At 44.8% G+C, this 24,942-nt stretch overlaps 1 protein-coding gene across 5 annotated transcripts in view; it reads right to left on the bottom strand.

Moving 5' to 3' along the window:
- The window catches only part of ITGA9 (integrin subunit alpha 9), a 366,875-nt gene that overhangs the window by 55,287 nt on the left and 286,646 nt on the right, over positions 1 to 24,942 (bottom strand). For 3 of the 5 annotated variants that reach the window (XM_032270221.1, XM_032270240.1, XM_032270253.1), the window contains one exon: positions 21,887 to 21,994. In XM_032270221.1, coding sequence (XP_032126112.1) covers positions 21,887 to 21,994 — 108 coding nt within the window. Of the gene's footprint in view, positions 1 to 13,325; positions 13,938 to 21,886; positions 21,995 to 24,942 lie in introns of those variants that run through there. The other 2 variants (XM_032270249.1, XM_032270232.1) reach the window with 2 other exon arrangements.

Raw genomic sequence — 24,942 nt, 5'->3', positions numbered from 1 at the left:
TTTGAAAAGGAGATTGAAGGTTGCCTGGTGCTGCACGAGTCTGATTCAGACCAGCTAATGCCCTCAGCCCTCAGCTAAACTCAGGAGCTCAGTACCTAGCCAGGGTCATCAAGGGGGGGGTCCCTCTACAGGTACTGAACAGGCGGTGATGCGACAGCCACAGCAACGGCACCCAGGCCTTGCGCGGCCCTTTCCACACATTAATGTTCAGTGCTCACAGCAGTCCCCTGAGCCAGGTGCTATTATTGACCCCCCCCTTTTCTCTTTTTTTGAGACAAATTCTCACTCTGTTGCCCAGGCTGTAGTGCAGTGGTGCGATCTCAGCTCACCGCAACCTCTGACTCCTGGGTTCAAGTCATTTTCCTGTCTCAGCCTCCCAAGTTGCTGGGACTGCAAGCACATGTCAACACACCCGGCTTTTTTTTTTTTTTAATTTTTAGTAGAGATGGGGTTTCACCATATTGTTCAGGCTGGTCACAAACTCCTGACCTCAAATGATCCACCTGCCTCAGCCTCCCAAAGTGTTGGGATTACAGCTGTGAGCCACTGCACCTGGCCTACTGTCCCCACTTTACAGATGGAGAAACTGAGAGGCAACAGGAGGCCCCATGACGATCAGAGGTCCCCCAGGTAGCAGGGCCACAGAGCTGGGCTGGGACAGACGTCACACAGCTCCAGACATCTGCTCGTCACCGGCACTGTCTCTTAGGTGGAAGCTGAGGATGAGGCTGGGGCAGGAGTGAGGTGGAAGGAAGCTTCCTTTCCTCTTCTTGTGGTCAGAAGAAACCAATAGCCTGGGGATCGCAGCATTTTCTGGCATGACCCATTTCTGCCACTGTGGCCAAAAAAATGCCCCCTGCCTAGACCATGGGAGATAAAAGTGCCTGGGGACTGAGAGGGGGCCTATTCTGTATAGTCTCTTGGGCTGGAACGGGGAACAGAGCATTCTGGAATGTTGTTTCTGGAAGGCAGCTGCGAGATCATGCAGTCCTTGTGGCCTCAGCTGACAGATAAGGAAACAGAGGTCCCCAAGTTTAGCAACTTGTCCAAGGTCACGTCTGGCCCCAGTGAAGCGGTTCTGTGGTACAGACGCCCTTGATGATTACTCAGTCGTCTTGGCTTCAGCCCAAGCGCTGCCTGCTAACGGCAGTGTCAGTTTAGGTCTCCAGGGCCTCAGTTTCCTCATCTACATATGAGGATGTTGGTATAGGGAGTCACTCAGGTTGTCCCCAATTGCTAATTCCTCACTTCATGAACTATCCGTGCATTTTCATTACAGCAGGGGGCTATCTTAGCCTATCACACAGATGAGCAATTACTGTCCATCCCCCACAACTCGGTTTTAACCACCCTCTTTGCTCAAAGCCCAGGGAACATGGTGCTTTTTTTGTGTGTTGCAGACAACCCAAGCATCCCAGCCAATGACCAACAGTGTCATTTCTTGGCTAGCTAAGGACTCTGCAGCCATCACCCCCTTGCTCTTCTCTGCCCACCCACTCCTCATTTATTCCCCAGGCTATCAGAGTCCAAATGCGTCTCATGACATGGCTGTTTAGCTCCCAGGGCCTCTGGGAGCTGGCAGAGGTCCATGGCTATTTGAACAAAAGGGCTTCACCAGGCACCCAAACAAGGACAGGAGGATGCAGGACCCAGTGACATGGCTGCATTCTACCAAGGCAGGTACTGAGGGTTTTCTGTTGGTATCTGTCCTCCCCCTGACCCCGAAGAGGACACTGTGTAAACTGAAGCCATGAGATGGTGGTGACTGGGGAAGCTCTCAGGAGCCCTGGCTGCAGAGTGAACATCACCTGGTGGCAGAGTCTGGGTCAGGCTCGATCAAGGGAGCCATCATGGTCAGAAGTCACCACGGTGCCAGGCCTGTGAGAAGAGGAAGTGTCCACTGTTCACTTTAGGGGATCTGGCAAGATGTCACTTCATGAAGTACTGGGTTGGAAGTGTGGGTTGGGGCTGATTCCACAGGTGAGACACTGAGAACAGACCCTTAGCTTCATCTGATCCCAGACGGAGAAGGGAAGCCCAGGGCTTTTATTCTGCAGGCTGAGGTGGTCTGATAAAGGGCTGGGGGGAAACAGGGCATTTCCATGTTGTAGGCTCAGGAGACGGAACTCAGTCAGGCGCCTCTACAAGCTGTCTGTTGACCTAGAGCAAGAGAGAGGACACAGGTTCCCTCCCACGGGGCCCCAGAACAGAGCAGCCAAAGAGTCCCTGTGCCTGGGTCCGAACACTGAAGAGGCAGAAAAGTCCTCTGGTGTTTTTTCTAAGTGTCATGATCCAAGCATATCACCCTGGGAAATTGCTTATCGTCCCGTCTCTATACTGAGTTCAGATATCAATGGAAATAATACTAACATTAGGTGCTGTTCTAAGAGAATGGCATATGCTGAATCCTTACGGCACCCATGTGTGGAGAGTACTACTATCAGTAGACCGTATAATGTATTGTCTACACTGGGCCATTTTTTAGAGTGAGCCAGCTAGAACAGCAACACAGAGACATTTACCAGGGATGTGACAAGTCAGCTCTAGCTTCTGGTCTCCTTAATTTCCACCCCTTTTTACAGATGAGAAAACTGAGGCCCCGAGAGGTTAGGTAACCTGTCATGCATGAGAAACACATCTCCCAAGTCCCCGCCAGGATGCTCTCGGTCCCACTCTATCTTCCCTGCACCAGGCTGCAGAGTCGCGATTCCACATACTGGAGCCAAACATGCCCTGACCACCGCCTCTCTGTTCATCTGTGTGCAGCCCCTCAGAGCACAGCTCCTAAGGAGACTACAAATCTTACCTACAAATTTCTCCCTCCACCAGGAAGTCAGCCTCTCTCACGATCTGACTCAGAGGAGGTGCCACTGCAGGTGGATCTCAAAGGATAAGAAAAAGTCTCAAGAGTAAAGGGAGGAGGTGAAAGGGATTCCAGGAAGAGAACAGCATGTGCAAAGTATGGAGGGGCAAACTGGAGACTTGAGTCTAGAGGGCCGAGGAGTTCAACACAGGCGAAGCCTGGAGGAATGCTGGGTAGTGGTGGCCAGACTGAGGCAGAGAGATGGGCCTGGCCACGGAGCAGCGCGCGTGGCAAGTCTTATACGTGGCTTGGGTGGGGGTAGTTACCCAGAGGGTTATAGGAGCCAGGGAAAGCTTTGAAGCAGGAGAACGTATGAGAATGTATGACTTAGATCATGTGGACTAATATCTCTCAAAGTTAAAGAAACAATTTGCAGTTTCATTCAATATGTGATATCATTAATTTTTTTGTTTATTTTGTTTTTGAGACAGAGTTTTACTCTTGTTGCCCAGGCTGGAGTGCAATGGCATAATCTCGGCTCACTGAAACCTCCACCTCCTGGGTTCAAGCGATTTTCCTGCCTCAGCCTCCCGAGTAGCTGGTATGACAAGCGTGCGCCACTGTGCCCGGCTAATTTTGTATTTTTCATAGAGACGGGGTTTCTCCATGTTGGTCAGGCTGATCTCAAACTCCTAACCTCAGATGATCGGCTTGCCTTGGCCTCCCAAAGTGTTGGGATGAGTGGTGTGAGCCATGTCACCCTGTCTGTTAGTATATTTTTAACAGGCAGAAGCACAGATGCTTCGACCAGCTCACCATTCTACCAGTACCCACCCCATCAGCTGGCTGGGGCTCCAAGGACAGGGAGGGTCATCAAAGTGTACCTGGCTTGATGCCCCTTGAGTGCATGCATCACCAATAAAAGGGAAATGGAAGATTAAATTAGCAGAGGCACAAACCCAACGACAATAGTGCTCCCCATGAGTCACAGCTGGAGTCATCCCCAGTGTGGTTTTTGGGTAAAAAAAACCCTCAAAGCTATGATGTAAAAGCTATGTTTGTTGATTGGCTTGGACATGTTTGAATAACACGTGTTTCCTGTTAACTCACGTTTCCGTGTTAATCATTGACTTCATGTTTTCTGTTACATCCCTGGGCCACTTTTCCGTATCACATTACACCAATCGCAGCTGATGGCACCGGGGTAAACATGACCCGCCCCCTGACTTATCGCCTGCTTCTCTGAAGTCACAGGCTCCTTGAGCTTGAAAACCCAGAGAATGGGCCTGGCGCGGTGGCTCATGCCTGTAATCCCAGCACTTTGGGAGGCCAAGGTGGGTGGATCACCTGAGGTCAGGAGTTCAAGACCAGCCTGGCCATCATGGTGAAACCCCATCTTTATTAAAAAAACAAAAAAGAAAGAAAACCCAGAGAATGTTTTGAATGCCTACTTTGCTAATTCAATCACCCATTGCTTACTCCAAGAACCATGGCACCAAAAGACAGTAAGCCCCTATTCCGGCACAGGAGGCTGGACGCGTATCACAACGGCTGTGCTGACATTAATTCTAGGACCGCGGGGTTTGAAATAAAGCTAGGACTCATACAACAACCGAGAAATGATACCAGCTGGTGGATTAGGCTGGCCTAAGGTGTCTAATTCTAGAAAGACAAATAATATTCATCCAGAAAAATGCAAACCATGATTCATGGTTACTTTACAGCCTTAAGGAATCCTTCAAATTATATCTCATGTTAAATCATGTTGCTATGATTTACTACTGTTTCTTCATATTGACCAAAGACTAAAAGATAATATTAATGAATCCCAAGACAAATACTTTTAGGTATCATCATTCATTTAAAGAACCTGTAATAACGCTGACTCAGGACAACCTACAAAGGATGGATGCTCACAGGCTCTGTTCATTTGTTCTCATTTTTCAATTGCAATGACACTATTTAACATAAGGCCAGAGAAACAGTGATAATGATCTTAGATTCTCCTAAATATGAACATGGCTAACTTCATGTTACTCATGTGTGTGCATCACCCCATTTGAAGGCAATGAGGAGTTTTCAATGACATCCTTTGGTAGATCCTTCTGAAGAGTGACGGATTCTTTTGCTTTGTGAAAAGAGACCCCATGTTCCTAAGTGCAGCAAGTTTGGATTTTCTGATATCTACCCCTCAGTGTAGCTAGTGGTTCTAAGGTGTTTATACAAACAGAAAAAAATCCAAAATAGAAAAACTGTCTGATGATGACAACAATATGAGCTAGGCTAATATGAAGCTCTAGCTTTGGACAGCCCCTGCTAGCTTCAGTGTTCTGTCTTTAAACTGAAACGGGTAAACAAAATCACGTGACAGCCCACACCAAACCTGCAGAGCTGGGGATGGAGCAGGAGGAGCAAGACATTAAAGAACGACCAGTATCATTTAATCACAGAAAGGAAAAGATAGTAACTGTAACGCTAGATGTCTTCTCTCTTTCTAACTGAAAACTGTCTTCTAAGTAAAATACATGTGTTTCTAACCCTTTCCCCATGTCTTTAAGGCAGTCATCCCTGTGAAAAGTGGTAAGGGGTCTGAAAAGGTCAGGGTGTTACTGAGACCAAAACTGAAGCAGAAAATAAAGGGGCGAAGCCTCCAGACCAATGTTTCAGAGCAAGGGGAGAGTACACTCCGTTGCACAATTCTGACTTCTCTACGAGGCTGCCATTATTTCATGAACGATTTCCCTTCTCATGATCACATTCAGTGGACTTCATTTCCATCTGCTTTAGGGTTTGGCTGAAACAATGCCCCTGCATCCTCCCTTCCCCCTCTTCCTTTCCGTGTGACAGGCCAACATGCTGGAAAGTCAAGAGTGCAGGCCACCACCACCAGGCTGCCCTGTAAAATGGGGTGGCCTTTAATTAATTTACGTGTAATCAGAGAAAGACATGTTCCCCAGACGAAGCTCATTTCCCAGGCATGGGGATGGCCTTTTATTGGAGTTAAAGCGATACAGATGGGAAATAGTCTCAGAGAGGCAGTGACACAAAAGAATTTCCAGATGCGGACAGATTCTCTTTGGTGAAAAAGCGATACATAAATATGTTATCTGAGCACTTGACATGCATACCAAAAATATTTTCCTTCCACAGATAATATTTTGGAAGCAGAATGGTCTGTTGATTTGGGTAATAAGTGAGTCAGTAGCCCCCATATGAGACACAATGTGGTCCTTGGAATTGTATCTACTTGTTTAAATGCCAGTTGTAACTCTTGGACCCATCTTAATGTAAAGAATGAAGCTCAGACCCATCTTCTGTTAAAGGCTAGAGCAGCACACCTACTGATTTACTGCGTTGCCTCTGCATCTCCTACATATATTGCTTTATTACCTCCCTTTTATCAAACGGCAAATAACGCTCATTTTCTGGATGCCATGATTCCTGCATCACCATCTGTCTAACCTCTTCCACTACTTTTCTGAGAGTACACACACCAGAGCAGTGAAAAGTGAAACCTCGGTGTCATTCATTAAGTCTCAAGTTTCAAGGACTTCATGGGAGGCCTGAAATATGCTTTAGGTCATAAATTTAGATTAAAGAGAAGTAAGTGAGGTTGGCTCGGTGACAGCTGGGGAGATCATTACTTCTCAGCATCTAACAATGTTCAGGCGTTCCTTTTGGTCTGAAGAAACTTGGGGTGTGTGTCAGAAAAGTGTTTTCCTGTTTTTGTGCTTCGGAAGCATACACAATTAGTCCTTGGCAGGTTAAATGAGAACCATGTGTTTCTCGGCAATGGCGGATAAGCTCTGTTTATCCTCAGTGAGACTTCCTGTTACCGACTTTGGTAACAACCCATCACCCCCGCCATGGCAGGGCTCTGTGTCATGTTGCTTTTAAGGAATGAATGCAAGCAAACTCCTCATCACCAACTTTTAACGCCTATTCATGTAGCAGACCAGAAAACACCAGGCACCTACACATCGGCATTCAACCGGCCCACAGGCTGGCAATGAAGCGTTAATGCTTCCAGATGTCACAGCAGCTGCGAGCACAAGACATTTGGGCTCCCTGATAAGGCCGGGCGCCTTCAGTCGGCAGGGAGACAGCACTGCTGGCTTGATTTATTCTCTCTGGCCACACAGGTTAAAGGGCAGCCTCTGAACCACACGATGCACGGACAGCCCGAGCTGAAGCTTACCCCCCATCTAGGGGGTGTGTGTTGAGTGTAACTTGTGCACAGAAACACACAGTGTTTCCCTCTAGCCAAGCTCAAATTAACCAAGAGCCTAGGAACAGAACTCTTGTTCCAGAATTCAATCAGCCATCTCCCTTCTTTCAAGTGTTTGGCTTCTGTTGAGAAAAATATTTAAGGAAAACCTAATCCTGACCCATTTCAGGAACTTGACTATTCAGCTTGCATTCATACATGTGCAGAAAGAAGAAAATGCAAAATAAAAAGAAAAGAAACTTTGGGGCCATTACTGAGATCAGCAGTGTCTGTGTGTGAGGGAGAAGCTCAAGGGGGAGGAAATGTGTGTTCACATTACTGACCCAAGTTCGTAGAGTTTAATTTTACTCTGAGAAGCCTTCGTTTCTGACAAGTGATTCAATCTCTTATTTCAAAATTTCACCTTCTTATTCTCACATTGAAATTGAGGCAACCTCTGCACGCGTCAAAGGAATTTGTCAATATATTTCTACTGGGGGATCTCAAGTAGAGATGGAAGGATGTCCTGGAGCCAGACCCCAGCAGATGCGAGGCGCAACTGTGTGTCTGAGGATGCCACTAACAGAGTGGAAGCAGCAGCCATTTCTTTCATTTATCTGAGCACGCACTATGGTCTGGGCACCAAATGTTGGGGACACACAGAAAATAAGGACCTTGCCCTTTATTCTCATGGCGTTTTTAATCTCCTGGAAGAAAACTGACAATGAAAGAGTAATTTCACATAGTGATGAGTGCTATGAACAAAACAACATACAAATGGGACAGAGAGTAATGGGGTTTTGCAACTTTAAGTAAAGTGTTCAGGGAAGACTCATTGAGAAGGTGAACTCTGGGCTCACACCTGCATAATGAGAAGGAGCCACCTATGCAAAGATTGGAGGCAACAGTGTTCTCCGTAGAGGCAGGTGCAAAGGGCCTGAGGCAGGCCATCTGCAAAGGCATCTGGGAGGGCTTGACAGAGAGGACATATGAACTGGGTCTTGAAGAATGAGTGAGCTCTCCACAGCCAGAAGGGAGGGAGAAGCCATTGGCAAGGGCTGGGGGCCCAGAGAAGTGCACAGTGAGACCCTTTAGCAGCCTTCATGGTCCACAGAGGCTGGAAGACAAGGTCAGGGGCGAGGGGCTATTGGAGAAAATGGCCTGGAAAGAAGGGTTGGACGTCATGCGAGGTTTTGGCCATTAGGATTTCCGTGATGTTTTCACTGAGAGTTTCAGGAGTGTTTCTGAGCATTAACACACAGAAATTATTAGGACTAGAAGCTGGTGAGAGAAATTGCTAGGACTCAAGTGCTCAGATGGTAAACCAGGTCTTTACTGCCTGAGTAATAATGGTTTGTGATGAGGAGGGGTTGGATGGAAAGGCACAGGTCTTGCTCAGTTTTGAATTTTTATTTGGAGAATATGGTGAGAATGGGGAGGACACCCTAGGATGGGAAAGATCATTAAAGGACTTGCAATCTTTTTTGGAAGAGAAGGGGGAAGTCAAGGTAATGGCTCAACTTCTCTACAAGAGGGAAGGAGGCAATTGTTCTTCATTTTAGCTAAGAAAAGGTGATGGAGCACGGAGAACTGTGGACAGTCAGAACAAGGAATTTGAGGAATACCAGCATGGCTTAACAAACAGAACTTGCTGGAAATGCGGTTCTGTTGTACTGGGGAGACATCTCGATTGTATTCTGTCCAAAGGTAGAGGGTTGGATCATATAATCCCCCAAATCCACCTCCTTCTACAGGAGAGAGGTTTCTAATCCTTGTTAGAAGAAACCTCTCACCCAGAGAGCTAGCTTGGTACAGTCAGCCCTTGAATTTCTACAGAAAAACTGAGGGTGAAGGAGGGGAAAAAAGCAGCATGTGTTCATGATGGGGAAGAGCAGCAGAGAGAGAAATGTGCGTCATCCAGTTTTGGTTTAGGTTACTTGCTGGGCTGTTTAAAGTGCCAGGCCTGGCTCTTACACAAGTCTCAGCTCCAATAAGCAGGCTGCAGGGGAGACTTCTTGTTGCAATTATCCTCCAAGCATAGCTAAGTCATAAAATCCAGGACTTTTCTGATATGAAATGTGCAGGCTTTAAAAATGAGTGCCACTGTCAACTGTGGCTGCCAGCAAAATAAGTGATTCACATTGCGGCAGAAAACTCCCCCAGAGTGAAGGCTAATGAGAACACACACAGAGACTTCTGGATGTCCAGTCTGAACCCCATATAAGGGCAGTACGGGGGCTGGCATTTCAAAGGTCAGAAATTAATTAGGGCTAAAATCAAGGGGGAGAGAATTCTCAGGAAAGACCAAGACAGACTTGGCAAGGACTTCATGGGCAAAGAAGATCTCATTGCAAACTCCTGTAAGATAGCTTTGGTCCCTGCCACTTCTGAATAAAAGTCTCCGTGATATTGTCCCTGACCCCTCCATTTAAAATTGCAGCCTTTCCCAATCCCTATCCTCTTGCTTTTAACATTTTTCTCCGTCTCATTTACCATCATGTAATAAACTATATGCTTTACTTATTACGTGTCGTTCCCCACCAGAATGTAAGCTACATGAGGGCTGGAAATTACTTCTTGTCTGTTTCCCTCTCTGCAGTCGGTGCTTAGCATATGCTGGGTGCAAAGTATTTGTTGAAAGAATGAACACGATTAAAAAATCCCCACCACAGCCTCTTGCGGTGAGGACTGTCATCAGCATTTTACAGATAAGCAAATGAGAGAGAAGAGATTTAAGTATCGGGCTTCTTAATTATGAACAGACAAAGGAATCCCCGGGGATCTTGCTGAAGTGAAGGCTCTGACTCGGCAGCCCTGGGTGGGCCTCCGTTCTGCGACCACGCCTCAACTTCCAGGGGGTGCTAAAGCCGCTGGACAGCACCCAGACAAAATGAGGGCGCAAGTCCCTGCGGGTGGCTGCTGAAGGAAGTAAAAATGTTTTACTCCAAAACAGATTTCTTTGACACAGTTTGAAATGGCTGCTGCAGGGCCAGCAGACAGAAGTGGACTTGCAAAGCTGTCTCTTGTGGGGAAATTTTGCATCTGTAGAGAATCTCCATGAACGCAGCCAGGCCTTCTCTTTCTAGGCCTTTCCTAGATCTAGGACAGATTGAGTCTGACACCTTTACAAGTCTGAAAAAAAATTTACCATCTATTCTTTCTGGGGGTTATGACCTGGGAGGCTTCATCTACATAACAACACCCCCCTTGCTAGCCACGCCTCCTTCTTTCTCTCCCCTGTAACGTGTCTTGCCATGAAAGCCTGGCTGTGGCCATTCTCTGGGCCTGCATTCTTTCCATAACCTCAAGATGATATATAAGCTTCTGTACCGTACTGGGGGGTGGGGTCTTCACCCTGAAGGCTCCCGTGTATACAGTTAAACAAATCTGTGTGCCTTTTCTCCCATTATCTGCCTTTTCTGAGTTGATTTTTCAGCGAGGCTTCAAAGGACCAGCAGTTCCCCATGACCCCATACTGTACAGTTGTGGCAGGGTGAGCCCCCAAACTGGAGTTTGGCCTGGGAGGGCCTGTGCGTTTTGGCTTCCTAAAGGAAAGAATTTGAGAGCAAGCCCAGAGAGTAAAGTGAACGCAAGTTTATTAAAAAAATCGAAGAAATAAAAGGTAGTTACCTCATAGGTAGCAGAGCCTCAAGGGCTGCTGCTTGGCTAATTTAACGGCTATTTCTTGATTAAATACGAAACAAGGGGTGGATTATTTGTGAGTTTTACAGGAGAGGGGCTGGGAATTATCAGAACTCAGGTTCCTTCTCTTTTCAGACCATATAGAGTAAGTTCTAGGAGTTGCCATGGCATCTGTAAATGGCCATGGTGCTGGTGAATTATCATTAGTGTCGCCATCTTGGTTCTGGCTGGCTTCGGCTGGCTACTTTACCACATCCTTCTTTAGCAGCGGGGTCTCTGAGACCTGTCTGGAGAAACAGTCCTGCTGAACTCCTATTTCACAGTGAACCCTACTGTCAGGAGTGAACATCAGCCTAGCCACTTACCAACTTACCTTGGCCTTCCCTCTAACTCTTCCTTGCCTCAGTTTCCTCACAAAATTATCATAAAGATTAAATGAATTTGTTCTTGTAACGTGCTTGATACAGTACCTCTGCATTATACCTATCTGTAATAAGTTAGTAAGAATTCATTACTTTTTGGTCTGAATCTATCAGCTTTATCTCTGACTCCTGAGGGAGCATTATTAAAGTTATGTTCTACTTCACCAAAATAGGAGAAGTCAACATTTATGCTGAGAACCACGATAATATATCACAAAATGAGAAGTGTCTCCTGGATACATTATGCGAAGCTTTTGAGACAGGTTCCTAAAAGTGGAATTGTTGGTATTCATATTTTAAATTTTGGTGGTTATTGTTAAATTGCCTTTCATACCAGCAGTATTTGAAAGTGCTCATTTCTCTTCATCTTAACCAACAATGGATCTTAAAAGTTTTTTAGATTTTTTGCCAGTTTAATGAGAAGAAAAACCTCATTTTAAGTTTGCATTGCTCTGTCAGTGAGGCTAGGCATCTTTCTCTGTTTGCTATTAAAATTTCTGCTTGAACTCCTGGCCTCAAGAGATCCTCCTGCCTCAGCCTCCCAAAGTGCTGGGATTACAGGCATGAGCCACCATACCCAGCCACTAAAATTTCTTTTGTGAATTTCCTGTTCATATAACTTTAACCATTTTTTTGTAGAAGTAATTTATATATTATCTATTTGTTAACCATGTTGCAAATATGTTCTCCCAAATATCTTTTCCCTTATGATGCATTTTGATCACATAAAAGTTTAACTTTTTATAGATTTAAATTTGTTAATCTTTTCTTTATGGTTTTGGGATTTTATGACTTGCTTAGGAAGAAGAGAACAGCTTCCCATCTAAAGATTATGAAAATACTCAGTTCTGCAAATACTTTTTTAAGATAAAACTTTAATTCACCTTTTTTGTTTGTTTGTTTTTTTCTGTGAAGTACACACGGGCCTTCTCTAATTTCTTCCCAAAGGGATAGCCAATTGTCTTCATATCATTTACTGAAGTCTACACACGGCCACTGTTTTGGAATGATATTTCATCAAATATTTTTTTTTCTGTTCCCTTTTCTCTTTCCTCTTTCTCTGCAACTGCAATCGTATATATCTTGACACGCTTTGTGGTGTCCCATGAAGCACACCAAAGACCTCTGGGGCTTCGACCATTTTGCTCATTTTTTCCTTTTTCTTTCTGTTCTTCAGATTGGATAATCTGTACTGTAATCCACCTTCAAGTTCACCGATTCTTTGTCAGCTCAAATACGCTATTGAGCCCCTCTAATGAATTATTCATTTCAGGTGTTTTACTTTCTCTTTTAATTTTTTCTTTTCTTTTCTTTTTTTAAAAATTAAGACAGAGTTTCACTCTGCTGCCCAAGCTGGAGTGCAGCGGCACAATCTCGGCTCACTGCAACGTCCACCTCCTGGGTTCAAGCGATTCTCCTGCCTCAGCCTCCTGCGTAGCTGAAATTACAGGCACCTGCTACCACTCTTGTGTAACTTTTTGTAGAGATGGGGTTTTACCACGTGGCCAGGCTGGTCTCAAACTCCTAATCTCAGGTGATCCACTTGCCTCGGCCTCCCAAAGTGCTGGGAATACAGGCGTGAGCCACTGCACCCAGTCAGGTGTTTCATTTATTTTTTGAGACAGAGTCTTGCTCTGTCATCCAGGCTAGAGTACCAGTGGCATATCTCAGCTCACTGCAACCTCTGCCACCCAGGTTGAAGGGATTCTCCTGCCTCAACCTCCTGAGTAGCTGGGATTTGAGGTGCCCGCCACCACTCCCAGCTAATTTTTGTATTTCTTGTAGAGACTGGGTTTCACCATGTTGGTCAGGCTGGTTTCCACCTCCTGACCTCAGGTGATCCAACCACTCTGCCTCCCAAAGTGCTAGGATTATAGGCGTGAGCCACTGCGCCCGGCCTGTGTTTTACTTTGAATTCCAAAATTCCCTCTTCGTTCTTTTTATAATTTCCATCTATTTTATTATTCATTTATTTAATTTCTACCTATTTTAATTCATTCATTGATATTACTGATGTTCTCTACTTGATGAATCACTGTTGTCATACCTTAATTATTTAAACCTGATTTTAGTTCTTTAAACATTTATAATAGCTGCTTTCAAGTCTTTGTTAAGTCCTGCATCTTGGTTCCTCAGAGACAATTTTTATTAGCTAGCTTTTTTTCTTCCCATACAGCACATGAGATATATACATGATATATACATGATATATGCAGTGTGTGTGCGTGCGTGCGTGCATGTGTGTGTGTGTGTGTATTTAGATTGGACATTTTAGATAATATATTGTAGCAATTCTGGATTCTCACCCCTCCCACTGGGGGGTAGTTGTTACTGTTTTGGTTGCGCCTGGTGGAACTCTTTGGAGTCTGTTTTCCCTGAAGTGTGCAGTCTCTGATGTTCCTCCCCTGGCAAACTATATATTGCCTATCTCTCTCTCTCTCACTTGTTTTTATTTTTAAGCCTTTTGTAACAGCTTAGTGATCAGTCAATGACTGGTCAGAAGCTATATGTAAACATCTTGATCTCCGACGCATTTCCCCCTCAGCTGGTGGGTCTGTGTCTCTGGAGAAAGCATTTGAAGATCAGGGAGCTTACAGCTTCATCTCTTACCTCCTGTATTCACAAGCCCTCAGAGCCAGTCAGTTGACTATCTTTTTTTTTTGGGGGGAAACAATAACAATTTTTACAATAGGGATACTTTCTTTTTTTTTTTTGAATAAAGGTTATCACTCCAACACAACTAAACTAGAGACACTAACTAGCAGGGACTCATGCTCGTTCCTCACTTTGGTCCAAGTTTCCTCTAGGTTTCTGGCCAAGGGTCTTTGTCAAGCTGAGGAAGTCTCCTTTTATGCCTTCCTTGCTGGAAATGTAATAAAAAAACATAAATAAATGTTGAATTTAGTTTTTAACTTTTGAAAAGCCCTTTTCAAGATTATCATTTGGTTATTTTTCATTTAATCCTTTTAATATTAATAATAATATATAATGAATTATATTAATCAGTTTCCTCAGGGAGAACCAACTTAGCCTTCTTGGATTATGTCCAGGAAGAATACAGAAGAAGATATTCTTCTAATAAGAATCAATTTGCAATTTATTCAGAACTTTCATATCTGTTTTCAAAGTGAGTTTGGCTTAGTGCGTTCTATTTTGGTGTGAGTGTGCCCTCTCTCCATTTCTGGTTTCTGTACTAGGGTTCCATTCGTTTTGTGGAATGAGTCGCTTATCTTTTCCACTCTCTCGAGCAGCTTATATAACATAGGAATTATACATTTCTTGAAAGCTTACTAGAACCTGCCTATATAGCTATCTGGGTCTGTGATGTTTTTTAAGATATAGATCTTTGTCTACTTTTACATTTTTTTCCAAGATAATCAGTCTAGTTGGACTTTTTTTAACCTCATGCATATTTTATTAAGATTTTATATCTTTGTGTGAATAAAATCGTGGAAAGATTTTTTTTTTTTAAGCCAGGGTCTATCAACCAGGCTGGAGTACAGTGGTGTGAACATGGCTCACAGCAGCCTTGACCTCCTGGGCTCAAGGGATCCTCCCACTTCAGCCTCCCAAGTAGATGGAACCACACACATGTGCCACCAGGCCCGGCTAATTTGTTTTTCATTTTTTGTGGAGACGGGGTCTTACTTCCTTGTCTAGGCTGGTCTTGAACTCCTAGGCTCAAGGCTTTTCTTGCCTTAGCCTTCCAAAGTGCTGGGATTACAGGCGTGAGCCAACCGTGTCCAGCTCAAAAGATGTTACAATTTTTACATCTTCATACAAGTATGGTTTTTGTTTTATAAAAAGTATTTCTAGTGTTTTTTGGTATCATCACTTTGTATTTCTTGATGAAACTTGCTCTAGGTTTGTCTATTTTTTTTGGACAAAAAAAGCAGCCTTTGATTTTTGCTAATGTGGAATACTTTTGTTATCACTATTTTTTCGATTTCATGATATGCTTCATCTTTAATAATACCTTCATTTTACTTTGTTCGAGTTGGGTTTACTTTCTCGTCCCTTGTCTAGCTTTTATGTCGCCAATTTAGTTCACTTATTTTCAGTCTTCCCTGCTTTTCACATGTAAGTAGTGGCATTTCCTCTGTGCTGGTTTTGTCTAAATCCCGTTGGTTTTGATACGAACAACTGCTCACTGTCTTTCACTTCTAATTTGTTCGTTCCTTCAACTTTGATTTTTTTATCCAGAAAGTTAATATAAATGTGTTTAAAACTTCCCGGGTGGATTTGGTTTCGCTGGTGCTTGCCTAACCTTTTGTTTTTAGCTTCCAAATTTACCGCACCGTGGTCAGACACTGAGGCTTCTATTACTTTGACTTTTAAAATTCTATTGATACTTTTTTGTGGTGTTATATGTAATTTGTAAATGTTCGCATTTGAAAAGAATGCGCATTCCCTTACTTATGTTAGGATCTCTGTTAATTACTCCACATAAATTCGTTTCTTCGGTCCTTACACTGTGAGATAGGTTACTACTATTAGCTCATTTTACACATGAAGAAAATAAGATTGGGGAGTTTAGGTAACTTCCTCAAGGTTACCATAGCAGGTAAACGACAGAGCACGAATGAAACTCGGACATTCTGACTCATTCTGTCTTGGTCTCTGTATAAGTGATCACAACTGCCAGTTGCATTATTCAAATATTCATTGTTTTACTCCTACTTGTGTGATGATTTTTGAGAGAAAAGCATTAAATTTTCTTGCAATGACTGTGAATGTGTCAATTTCTCTTTGTGTTTCTATGTTTAAAACTGTGTTGTTGGTTACATAAAATTTATGTTACAAATTCTTAGTGGGCTAAATCTTTAACACTCTGAAATATATTGTTTTTTGCCCTGTTTAATGTTTGAGAGGTTTGGGTTTTAATTATACTTTATTTGCTGTTAATATTACTATACTTGATTTCTTTGGGTTAATATTTGCCTTTTTAAAAAATGCCTTATATTCTGAGTAACTTTAAAGGTGTATTTCTTACCAGTTATTTGGTGCTTGGATTTTTAAAATTCCAATCTGACAGTGTTTTCCAGTAGGGCATTTAATCCATTCATTATTATTTTGATTATTGAAATGTTTAGGTTTATTACTTCCATCTTATACACATATATTTTTTTCTTCATAAATTCTTTCCTTTCAGTTTGTTTTGAATTTTATTATGTTTTATTCTTTAGTGGTTTGGATGTCCTATATTGTTTTTATGGTTGCCCTTGCAATTTTACATATTTAAACATTTATTTTACCAAATCCTTGAGCTAATTGGTGCATAAACTTGTCCCCCAAGCATGACAAGAATCTTAACTAGCTTTCATTTCCACCTCTCTTGACTTCTAGCTGTTGTATTATGATCATCTGATATTTTCTTTCCAGATTGCTATTTAAAAAAAGGAATAGTAAGTTTAACTGGCTTGTTCTTCTGCAATGCATTCTCAGAAAATCTAAGTTCCTAATACACTACTTTATCCTTTCATATTCTTTCTACTCTACGGCTCATACTGAGGTTTCATTTGAATGATCAAACTCTTACATTTACAAATCTCTAGTTTATTCTGCTTCATGGAAACACTGCCTTTCTACATTGCTCTGAAGACATCAGTCTAGCTTATTCAGAAGCCTCCTGGTGGCCTTGTTACTGCACCCTCTGGAATCAGTTCTGTTGATTATAGTTGCTTCCTCTCTGCCTTGGTGTTGATGCTGCTCCTCGGGTGGGTGATTCTTGGAGGTCTACTCATCGTCTGTCTGTCCTCCTGACTGAGCCTGCCTCTGGTGATCAGGCAGTGGGCAGCACTTTCAGGAGCAGGGTGCAATTCAGCACAGTGGGAAGCAGATGAACTTGGAGTCAGGCCTGGTTACAAACTCAGCTCTATTTTTTAGCAGCTGTGTCAGGTTGGGCAAATCTTTGATGCCTGGTTCTTCAATTTGGGTTAATGACCTTACATTATGGAGGTGCCGTGCGATTAAATTTGACAGCACATGAAAAAGGCTTTGAAAGCTTTGGGACAGCAAATACATGGTATTCATGTTGAGGGTGGCGGTCAGTTATTCAGGAGCAATTTCTTCATTCTTTAGCCTTGGATTATATCGACTGATTTGATGGCCCCAACTTAACAAGCTCCTCCAGCTCATCCTTGGGGAAAACAATTCATTCCTTCATTTAAGTCTAATTTTAAGCTCCTGTTATGGTCAGTGATATATCAGGTGCACATTTTCTTCATAGGGATAGGAACAGCCTCATCATAAAGTCATTGAAGTTCCCACATCAACTGACTCATTGTGGGATACTCACCCTACAACACAGGCAGCCCTGTCTGGTATATATGCATGGGGAGGGAGGATTTTACAATTTACTAAAATATGAGTCCTGGCACCAACTTGGAATATTCTAACAGATGTTGGTATTCATGTTAGATTGAAATCAATATCCTAATGGTACCCTATGGCAAAGATATTGATGTATCTCCTTAGAAAATTATCATTCATCCCCACCCAATTTTTCCTCCTGGAAATCAGGTCAGTTCTTTAGAATCACTGCCCCATAGCAAGCACAGAGCAAGCCAGAGAGGCCAATATTTTCCGTTGGTTTTGCAGGAAGAAAGAATGGTATGACAATCATTTTATATCTCTTCTAGAATAACACTGGAGTTCTTTGAAAAACCCAGTACTTTCACCTGGAATAGAAGTTCTAGCCCTTCACTCTCTGTTAACCATCATTTATGACGTTTTCCCTTCCTGCATATTAACAAGAGCCCAACCCCAAAGCCTTCTGCTCCAGTGTGAGAAAGCTGCTTGCAGATACAGGTTTTTAGCTTCATCAAGTGAAGCTTGCAGTCTGAGATAAATCTTCCATCTCTTCCCTTGAAGTTTCAGGCATTGTAAGTAAAGCTTAACTTTGGACAGACCACCACCCCCTTCCCTTCATGAGCCGTGAAGCTTGTGACGGATGTGTTACCTTGGTGCAATCTTAGACCTGTGCTCAGCGGCTGTGCTACATGGTCATCTCTGCAGAAGAATGGCAATAAAGTAAAGCAGTTCAATTTTTCAGGTCCGTTCTGAAAAACTAAGAAGGCCGGGTGTGGTGGCTCATGCCTATAATCCCAGCACTTTGGGAGGCTGAAGTGGGTGAATCATGGGGGGCCAGATTGAGACCATCCTGGCCAACATGGTGAAACCCTGTCTCTACTAAAAATACAAAAACTTAACTGGGCATGGTGGCATGCAACTGTAGTCCCAGCTACTCGGAGGACTGAGGCAGGAGAATCGCTTGAACCTAGGAGGCGGAGGCTGCAGTGAGCCAAGACTGTGCCACTGCACTCCAGCCTGGTGACAGAGCAAGACTCTGTCTCAAACAAACAAAAAAACTGAGAAGAAGATATATCTTTACTTCAAGCAGAAATCTCTGAGGAGCAAGTGGCCACAGCCTGCCTCCCACAAGCTGCCTGGCTCACTCTATTTCATTCCTGGAAATCAGGTGAGTTCTTTAGAATGACTGTCCAATAGAAGGACAGAGTAAGCCAGGGAGGTCAACAGCTACTGCTCATTGCAGCAGACCAAGGGTGGCTTGCTGACAATGTCCATGACGTGTAGTTAGACAGACTCCAGTAGCAAACAGGGAGCCTGGCCTTCTCCATGCCTAAGTCAGCAGACAGGAAGGTCCAGGTCTACAGCACACACACGATGTACCCCAGACGAGTGATTAATTTACCAACTGTCAGAGGAAATGACTGTGGTTTAGTACTGTCATTCTGCCAAAATATCTGACTGCTGTGCATCCTGCAGAAGGCACGTGGAACACTTATTCTTGCCTGTTTGTATAAGAGCCAGGCAAACAGAATGGAAAACTAGTTGTAGCTCCCAACACAGCAGATACTCGTCACACACTCACACGTGGTGACTGTTCCTCTATCTGGAATGTTCTCTTCTTCACCTGTTCTCTTGTGAACTCCATATCCTCTAAGTCCTGACTTGGGGAGCTTCCTTTGTGAAGCACTGAACCTCTGTAGCATCCTTGGGCCTGGGCATGCCTCCATTACTGCATTTATTAGATGGTATTACAATGGCATTTTATATATGTTTCCTGCAAGACAGTGGGTTCTGGGGCAGATGTGGGCCTTACTCCTCTTCTTGGAGCCTGGCATGTAATAGGTGCTTGCTGAGCTGTGTGTGCAGAACAAGTCAAGAATGACTTCTTATCTGGTAATTATGCTATCTTAGATAGACTAGAGAGGCCTGTCATTCTTCCCCTCTATTATTTTTACGGTAATTCCAAACTGGCTTCCTGATGGACAGACACTAGGTCCACAGTGACCTGTTTCATTTTTTTATTGTGCTGTGGGAAGTCAGCGCCGGGTCCACACAACCCCAGTGAGTGGGAAGCAGTGGAAATTGATATCCTTTCCTCAGGTCACCCACTGTGGCTCTGTTTCTAAGTTAAATACAAGCACAGCAGAGGGACTCAGAGACATTTGCTACAAGGAAAGAAGATCACGAGCCCACGGGAGTTTGGAGTGGTTACACTTCATTAGGCTCCCCATAAAAAGCTCCCCTATATAAGCCAGGAACTCTCCACTTACAGACAGCTGGACCTCAAGAAATCCTTTGGCAAACACAAAAGACTCTTCGGTGAAAGCTAGAGGCAGGTTGGTCCTGCCCAGGGACCCCAGAGGCAGCCCCAAAGACTTCTAAATGAACTGAACCAACAGTCAGAAAACTGCCAGACACAGGTCGATAGGTGGGGTGACAGCCCAGGGCCCACAAGGCCAGTAAGCTCACCCCCTGCATGCTCTGTGGATGGTGATCACAGGCAATACAGACACCAAGGGCACTGTTAAAGAGAGAGAAACAATTTGAGGGTCCCAAGGGTGTGGAGAGGAATGACAGATGAGCCTTCCCTCCATGCCTATAATCTGTTTCTAGCTTCAGTTGGCTTAACATGTCCAGCTGGTGCCCAGCGGCTCAGTAGCCTGTTGGAGGCTGGGGAATGGTGGTGGTGGGAGTGGGGGTGGGGAGAGAATGCCACCAGGCCAAAGGGTCACCTCCTAGTGCAGTACAGAGAATGAGTGCTGGTTTCTCCTCATAGGACTGAATTTCACTTGCACCAAGCCACCCAAGTCCCCAGAATGAAAGCCCTGCTCCATCCAAAGTCCCAGAAGGCCATAGTGGAGACCGTCATGAGCTCTGAGTCACACCTGACCGAGTGAGCATTCTCAGGCCCTGCTGAGCAAGGGAGGGGCCGCGCCACAGGAGGCCCTGGCTGAGGGCTTTAAGGTGGAGGGTGTGCCAGCCGCGGGCCTCTGAAACAAGCACCTGGGGACTCCTACCTCTTCACTACAGCACCTCATGCACTCGCCTTCATGTTTCTACTCTCGTTGTCATTCTGGGCTCAGTGGTGACCATTTATAAGAACACAGAGAGCTTTCCTGCTTGCTTAGTGAGATTTGCCAGTGAATTCACGTTTCCATACCATGAAGCTGCCCACAGCCTTTGACCGTAGGCTGGGCTATCCAGATGGAGACCTGGCCGTCCTAGGGAATTCTGTTACAGACTTCATGAAGATTCTAAATACAGTTTTGAAAATCCAAAGGATTTGTTCCTCAGAAGCCAAAGAACGAGTGCAGCCAGCTCACACCACCTGAGTGTCTGAGGGTCCACTAGGCCAGACGGAGAGCCAGGCAGTTCTCCAGATTTTCAGGAAACCGCTAATGCCTTCCATGCAAGCCAGCTCTTTGTAAGTGTGAGCCAAAGTCCCTTCCAGTGGCTTTTCCTTGGCTCAATGATCCGTAAAGAGGAAAAGGGGTGTCCTTCGTTTTGGGGTGCCTTCAGAATCTAAGTGACTTAAATGTCTGTTTTGGTCAATAGATGATTTTGCTCATAGGAAAAAAAATGCCTCTCTGCAACACTATAGATGTTCATGTGAACAACTCAGAAAGCACACGCTAGGAAGGGAGTACTCCTAGCCGCTGGGGAAAAGGCAGCGTGGTCACTACGGTTGATAATGTTTAAGAGGGTAGCCTAGAGCCTGTGTGGTTTGCGCACCTCATGCTAAGTTCCGACCACAGCACGCCATAGGTACAGAACACTGGGGGCTTTCTTCTGCTGGGTCAGCACAGCCCACTGCCAAGGCCATGCCATGGAACATGAATGGAACATCATGAGGGATGTTAACAACTGAGTCGGCATCTCGGGAGGAGTGACCTGTTCTATAGGCAACATTCACATGGCTCTGGTTTTCAGCCCACATGACCCAGAAGGCAGCAATGCCAGAAACTCTCATTCCCATTGCCAATGTTTTCTGAACCTCCGCCCTGTGGGATGGGTCCGCTTCAACTCTGGGCTCAGATGTGTCACCTGCTATGGGTTTTGCTGCCCTGATTTTCAAGCTACCTATGAAGAAACCATCCCTTTGGCTGAATGTCCTTTACATGCCCCTATAGAGAGCAATGCTTCCACGATCCTCTCAACACGGACTGCAGGCACTTTCCCTGTGCAAAATGCATTCAGACACACGCAACTGCGGACAGCTGCTGGGGGTTCCCAGAGCCGGCGAGTCCATCCCAGGAGTTGGTACATAATCAACCCTTCCCCATCCCCAAAGAGAGACCTCTCATGGCATTAGCCAAATGGTTATAGTACAGAAGTTCAGGTATCACAGGTCCCCTGGCCTCTCCAGATTATGTCTCCAAAGGGTAGAATGAGTTAAATTTTCTGAGCCCTCGTGGTAGATGTCAGGGTGGGGTGGAATACAAAATTTGAGTGGGCTGGCTCAAAGCTGAAAGCAATAATGAAAACAAATGGAGAACTCACCACCATTTCCTGGACATGAAACATCTCTGCACCATCAGACGACAGTCGATTAGGGAAAGAGATGCTGACAGATGACCCTGGAAGGGTGCTCGGGCCAGTGTTGTAGATCTGTGGGTGTGGAACACATACAGCAAGTCTCAGTGGAAAATAGCAGACCTCCATTTCCTGTCATGCCATATATATTCTAAGATTCTTGGAAATCATATATAGAAACTCTAAGGCTTGGATCTAGAAGGTCATGACTGGAAGTGAACTACTGAACGATGGGAAATTTCAACAAAACAGAAACACTTCTAACATGCATTTAAAAATCCCTAACTTTGAAATTACCGTATTCCCTTTCAGCATTTTTTGGTCTTCCTACTAAAAATTCTTTTTCTTTTTACATGCATAGGAATTTAGTCATAGACTGTTACACTTGGTGAAAACTCAGACATCATAATTTAGTCCAGTGGTTCTCAAACTTCAGCATAACATCAGAACCACTGGAGGGGCTTATTAAAACACACACTGGTGGGGGTCATGGAGTGGGGGTCATGCCCAGAGTTTCAGACCCAGCAGGTCTAGGATGGGGCTGGCAGTCACATTTCTAACACGGCCCCAGGAGGTGCTGATGCTGCTGGCCCAAGAACCTCCCCTTGAGACCCACTGATCCAGTCCAACCCCTTTCCTTTGCCAGTATGAGGCAGCTGAGGCCCTCAAGGACCGAGTGGGTCATCCCAAAACCAGGTGATCTAATATACAGGAAGGGCTGTGTTTACTGCAGCAGTCGGCCCATGTGCTTTCCAGGCCACCTGCGGCTCACCACGTGCACAACTGCACCCGTCTTCTGTCCCAGCATTTGGTTCTATAAAACTTTGCCCCTCTTGTTTTCCCTAGCATTTCTCCATTTTCTGTCTCCAGAAGTCAATCATTTCCTGAGAAATGAGGAAAAAGATGGAGGGCACGGAGACCAATAACAGCAAGGAGGGAGAGAAAAAGCTGAACATGAAGCTCAAGGGAGAAACGGAATCTACAGAGGAATAAAAAAGGTGAGCAGATCTCCAGAGACACAAAGTAGATTCGCGGTTGCCTAGGGCTGGGGAGCAGGAAGAATAGGGAGTATGACAGGCAGCGTGACAGGCCCCCAAAGACGTCCAGGTCCTCATTTGTGGAACCTGTGAATGTTATGTGGCCGGGGGAATTTGGGTTGCTAATCAGGTGACCTTAAAATAAAGAGGTTATCTTAGATTATCCAGGTGAGCACATTGTACTCACAAGGGTCCTTCTAGAGGGAAACGGCAGAAGTCAGATCAGAAAGAGAACATCCTAAGACTCAGCCATCCATTGCTCGCTTTGGACAGGGAAGGGGGCCATGAGCCAAAGAATCCAAGTGGCCCTCAGAGGCTGAAAAAAGGCAAGAAGTGGATTGTCACCGGTGCCAGGAACGGAGGCCTGACACTTTGGTTTTAGCCCAGTGAGGCCCATTTTGGACTTCTGTTCTCAGAACTGTAAGATAATACATTTGTGTTGTTTTAAGCCACAAATGTTGTAGTTATTTGTTGCAGCAGCAAGAGGGAATTAATACAAGAAGTTATGTCAATGGGTTCGGAATTTTTCATTTTTCAGTTCAGAGGTCTCTTATTATTATTATTTTTTTGCACCTATTTATGCCATGAATTCATAGGGAATAGGTTCCAGCAGTTCAGGCTCCTCTCCACTGGTTCTCACAAAGTGTGCCTCTCTGGGGGATCAGGCTGGTACTTCAGTTGAACCCGGGTACCTTTCTCTTTGGCTTCCTTCTTCTTCTTCTTTTTTTTTTTTTTGAGACAGAGTCTCACTCTGCCGCCCAGGCTAGAGTGCAGTGGTGCAGTCTTGGCTCACTGCAACCTCCACCTTCTGGGTTCAAGCGATTCTCCCTGGCTCAGCCTCCGAAGTAGGTGGCATTACAGGTGCCTGCCACCATGCCTGCCAAATTTTTAGATTTTAGTAGAGATGTGGTTTTACCATGTTGGCCAGGTTGGTCTCGAACTCATGACTTCAGGTAATCCACCTGCCTCAGCCTCCCAAAGTGCTGGGATTACAGGTATGAGCCACCACGCCTGGCCGGCTTCCTTCTTTTTCTGATCATTTTCCTTCATGTGCTTCAGGAAGCTATCTTGACTCTTTACAGTCCTTAATGTGCTCAATACACACATTAATTCTCTTGGCAAGAATCTTGTCCTTAACTTGTTTGTATACAACAATGCCAACAGCATGCTGGTAACACTGTAGAGTCTTCCAGTTTAGCCATGGTCACACTGGTGGGGCATTCCTTTTTGAGCCGTGCCCATTCCCTTGATGTCTACAATATCACCTTTTTTACAGATTCCCACATATGTGGCCAAAGGAACAATTCATGTTTTCTTCTTTTTTTTTTTTTTTTTGACACAGAGTTTCGCTCTTGTTGCCCAGGCTGGAGTGCAATGGCATGATCTCGGCTCACCGCAACCTCTGCCTCCTGGGTTCAAGTGATTCTCCTGCCTCAGCCTCCTGAATAGCTGGGACTACAGACGCCTGCCTCCACACCTGGCTAATTTTTGTGTTTTTTAAAGTAGAGATGGGGTTTCACTGTTGGCCAGGCTGGTCTTGAACTCCTGACCTCGTGATCCGCCCACCTTAGCCTCCCAAAGTGCTAGGATTAGAGGTGTGAGCCACCGCGCCTGGCCCAATTCCATGTTTTCTAAAAGGCATAGAGAACATACAGTAGGGGCCTCTCCTCTTTCCCTTTGTGTTCGACATTTTGGTGAATTACTAGAAGATGGTGGTTCTGGCCAAAAGGCTGGAATTTCTTTTGGGGGTGGTCAGAATGTTCTAAAATTTTGCAACAACATGGATGGAACTGGAGTCATTATGCTAAGTGAAATAAGCCTTGGGAGACTGAGTAGGCAGATTGCTTGAGGCCAGGAGTTCGAGACCAGCCTGGGCAATGTGGTGAAACCCCATATCTAAAACCCACCCCCAGCCACCCAAAAAAAAATTAGCCAGGCATGGTGACATGCGCCTATCATCCCGGCTACTCAGGAGGCTGAAGTGGG

Source organism: Sapajus apella, unplaced genomic scaffold (assembly GCF_009761245.1).
Source record: "Sapajus apella isolate SASKATOON/1434 unplaced genomic scaffold, GSC_monkey_1.0 scaffold4, whole genome shotgun sequence".
NCBI classification, from domain to species: Eukaryota; Metazoa; Chordata; class Mammalia; order Primates; family Cebidae; genus Sapajus; species Sapajus apella.
Note: the sequence above shows the minus strand (reverse complement) of the source record. Positions and strands in the feature narration are given on the sequence as shown.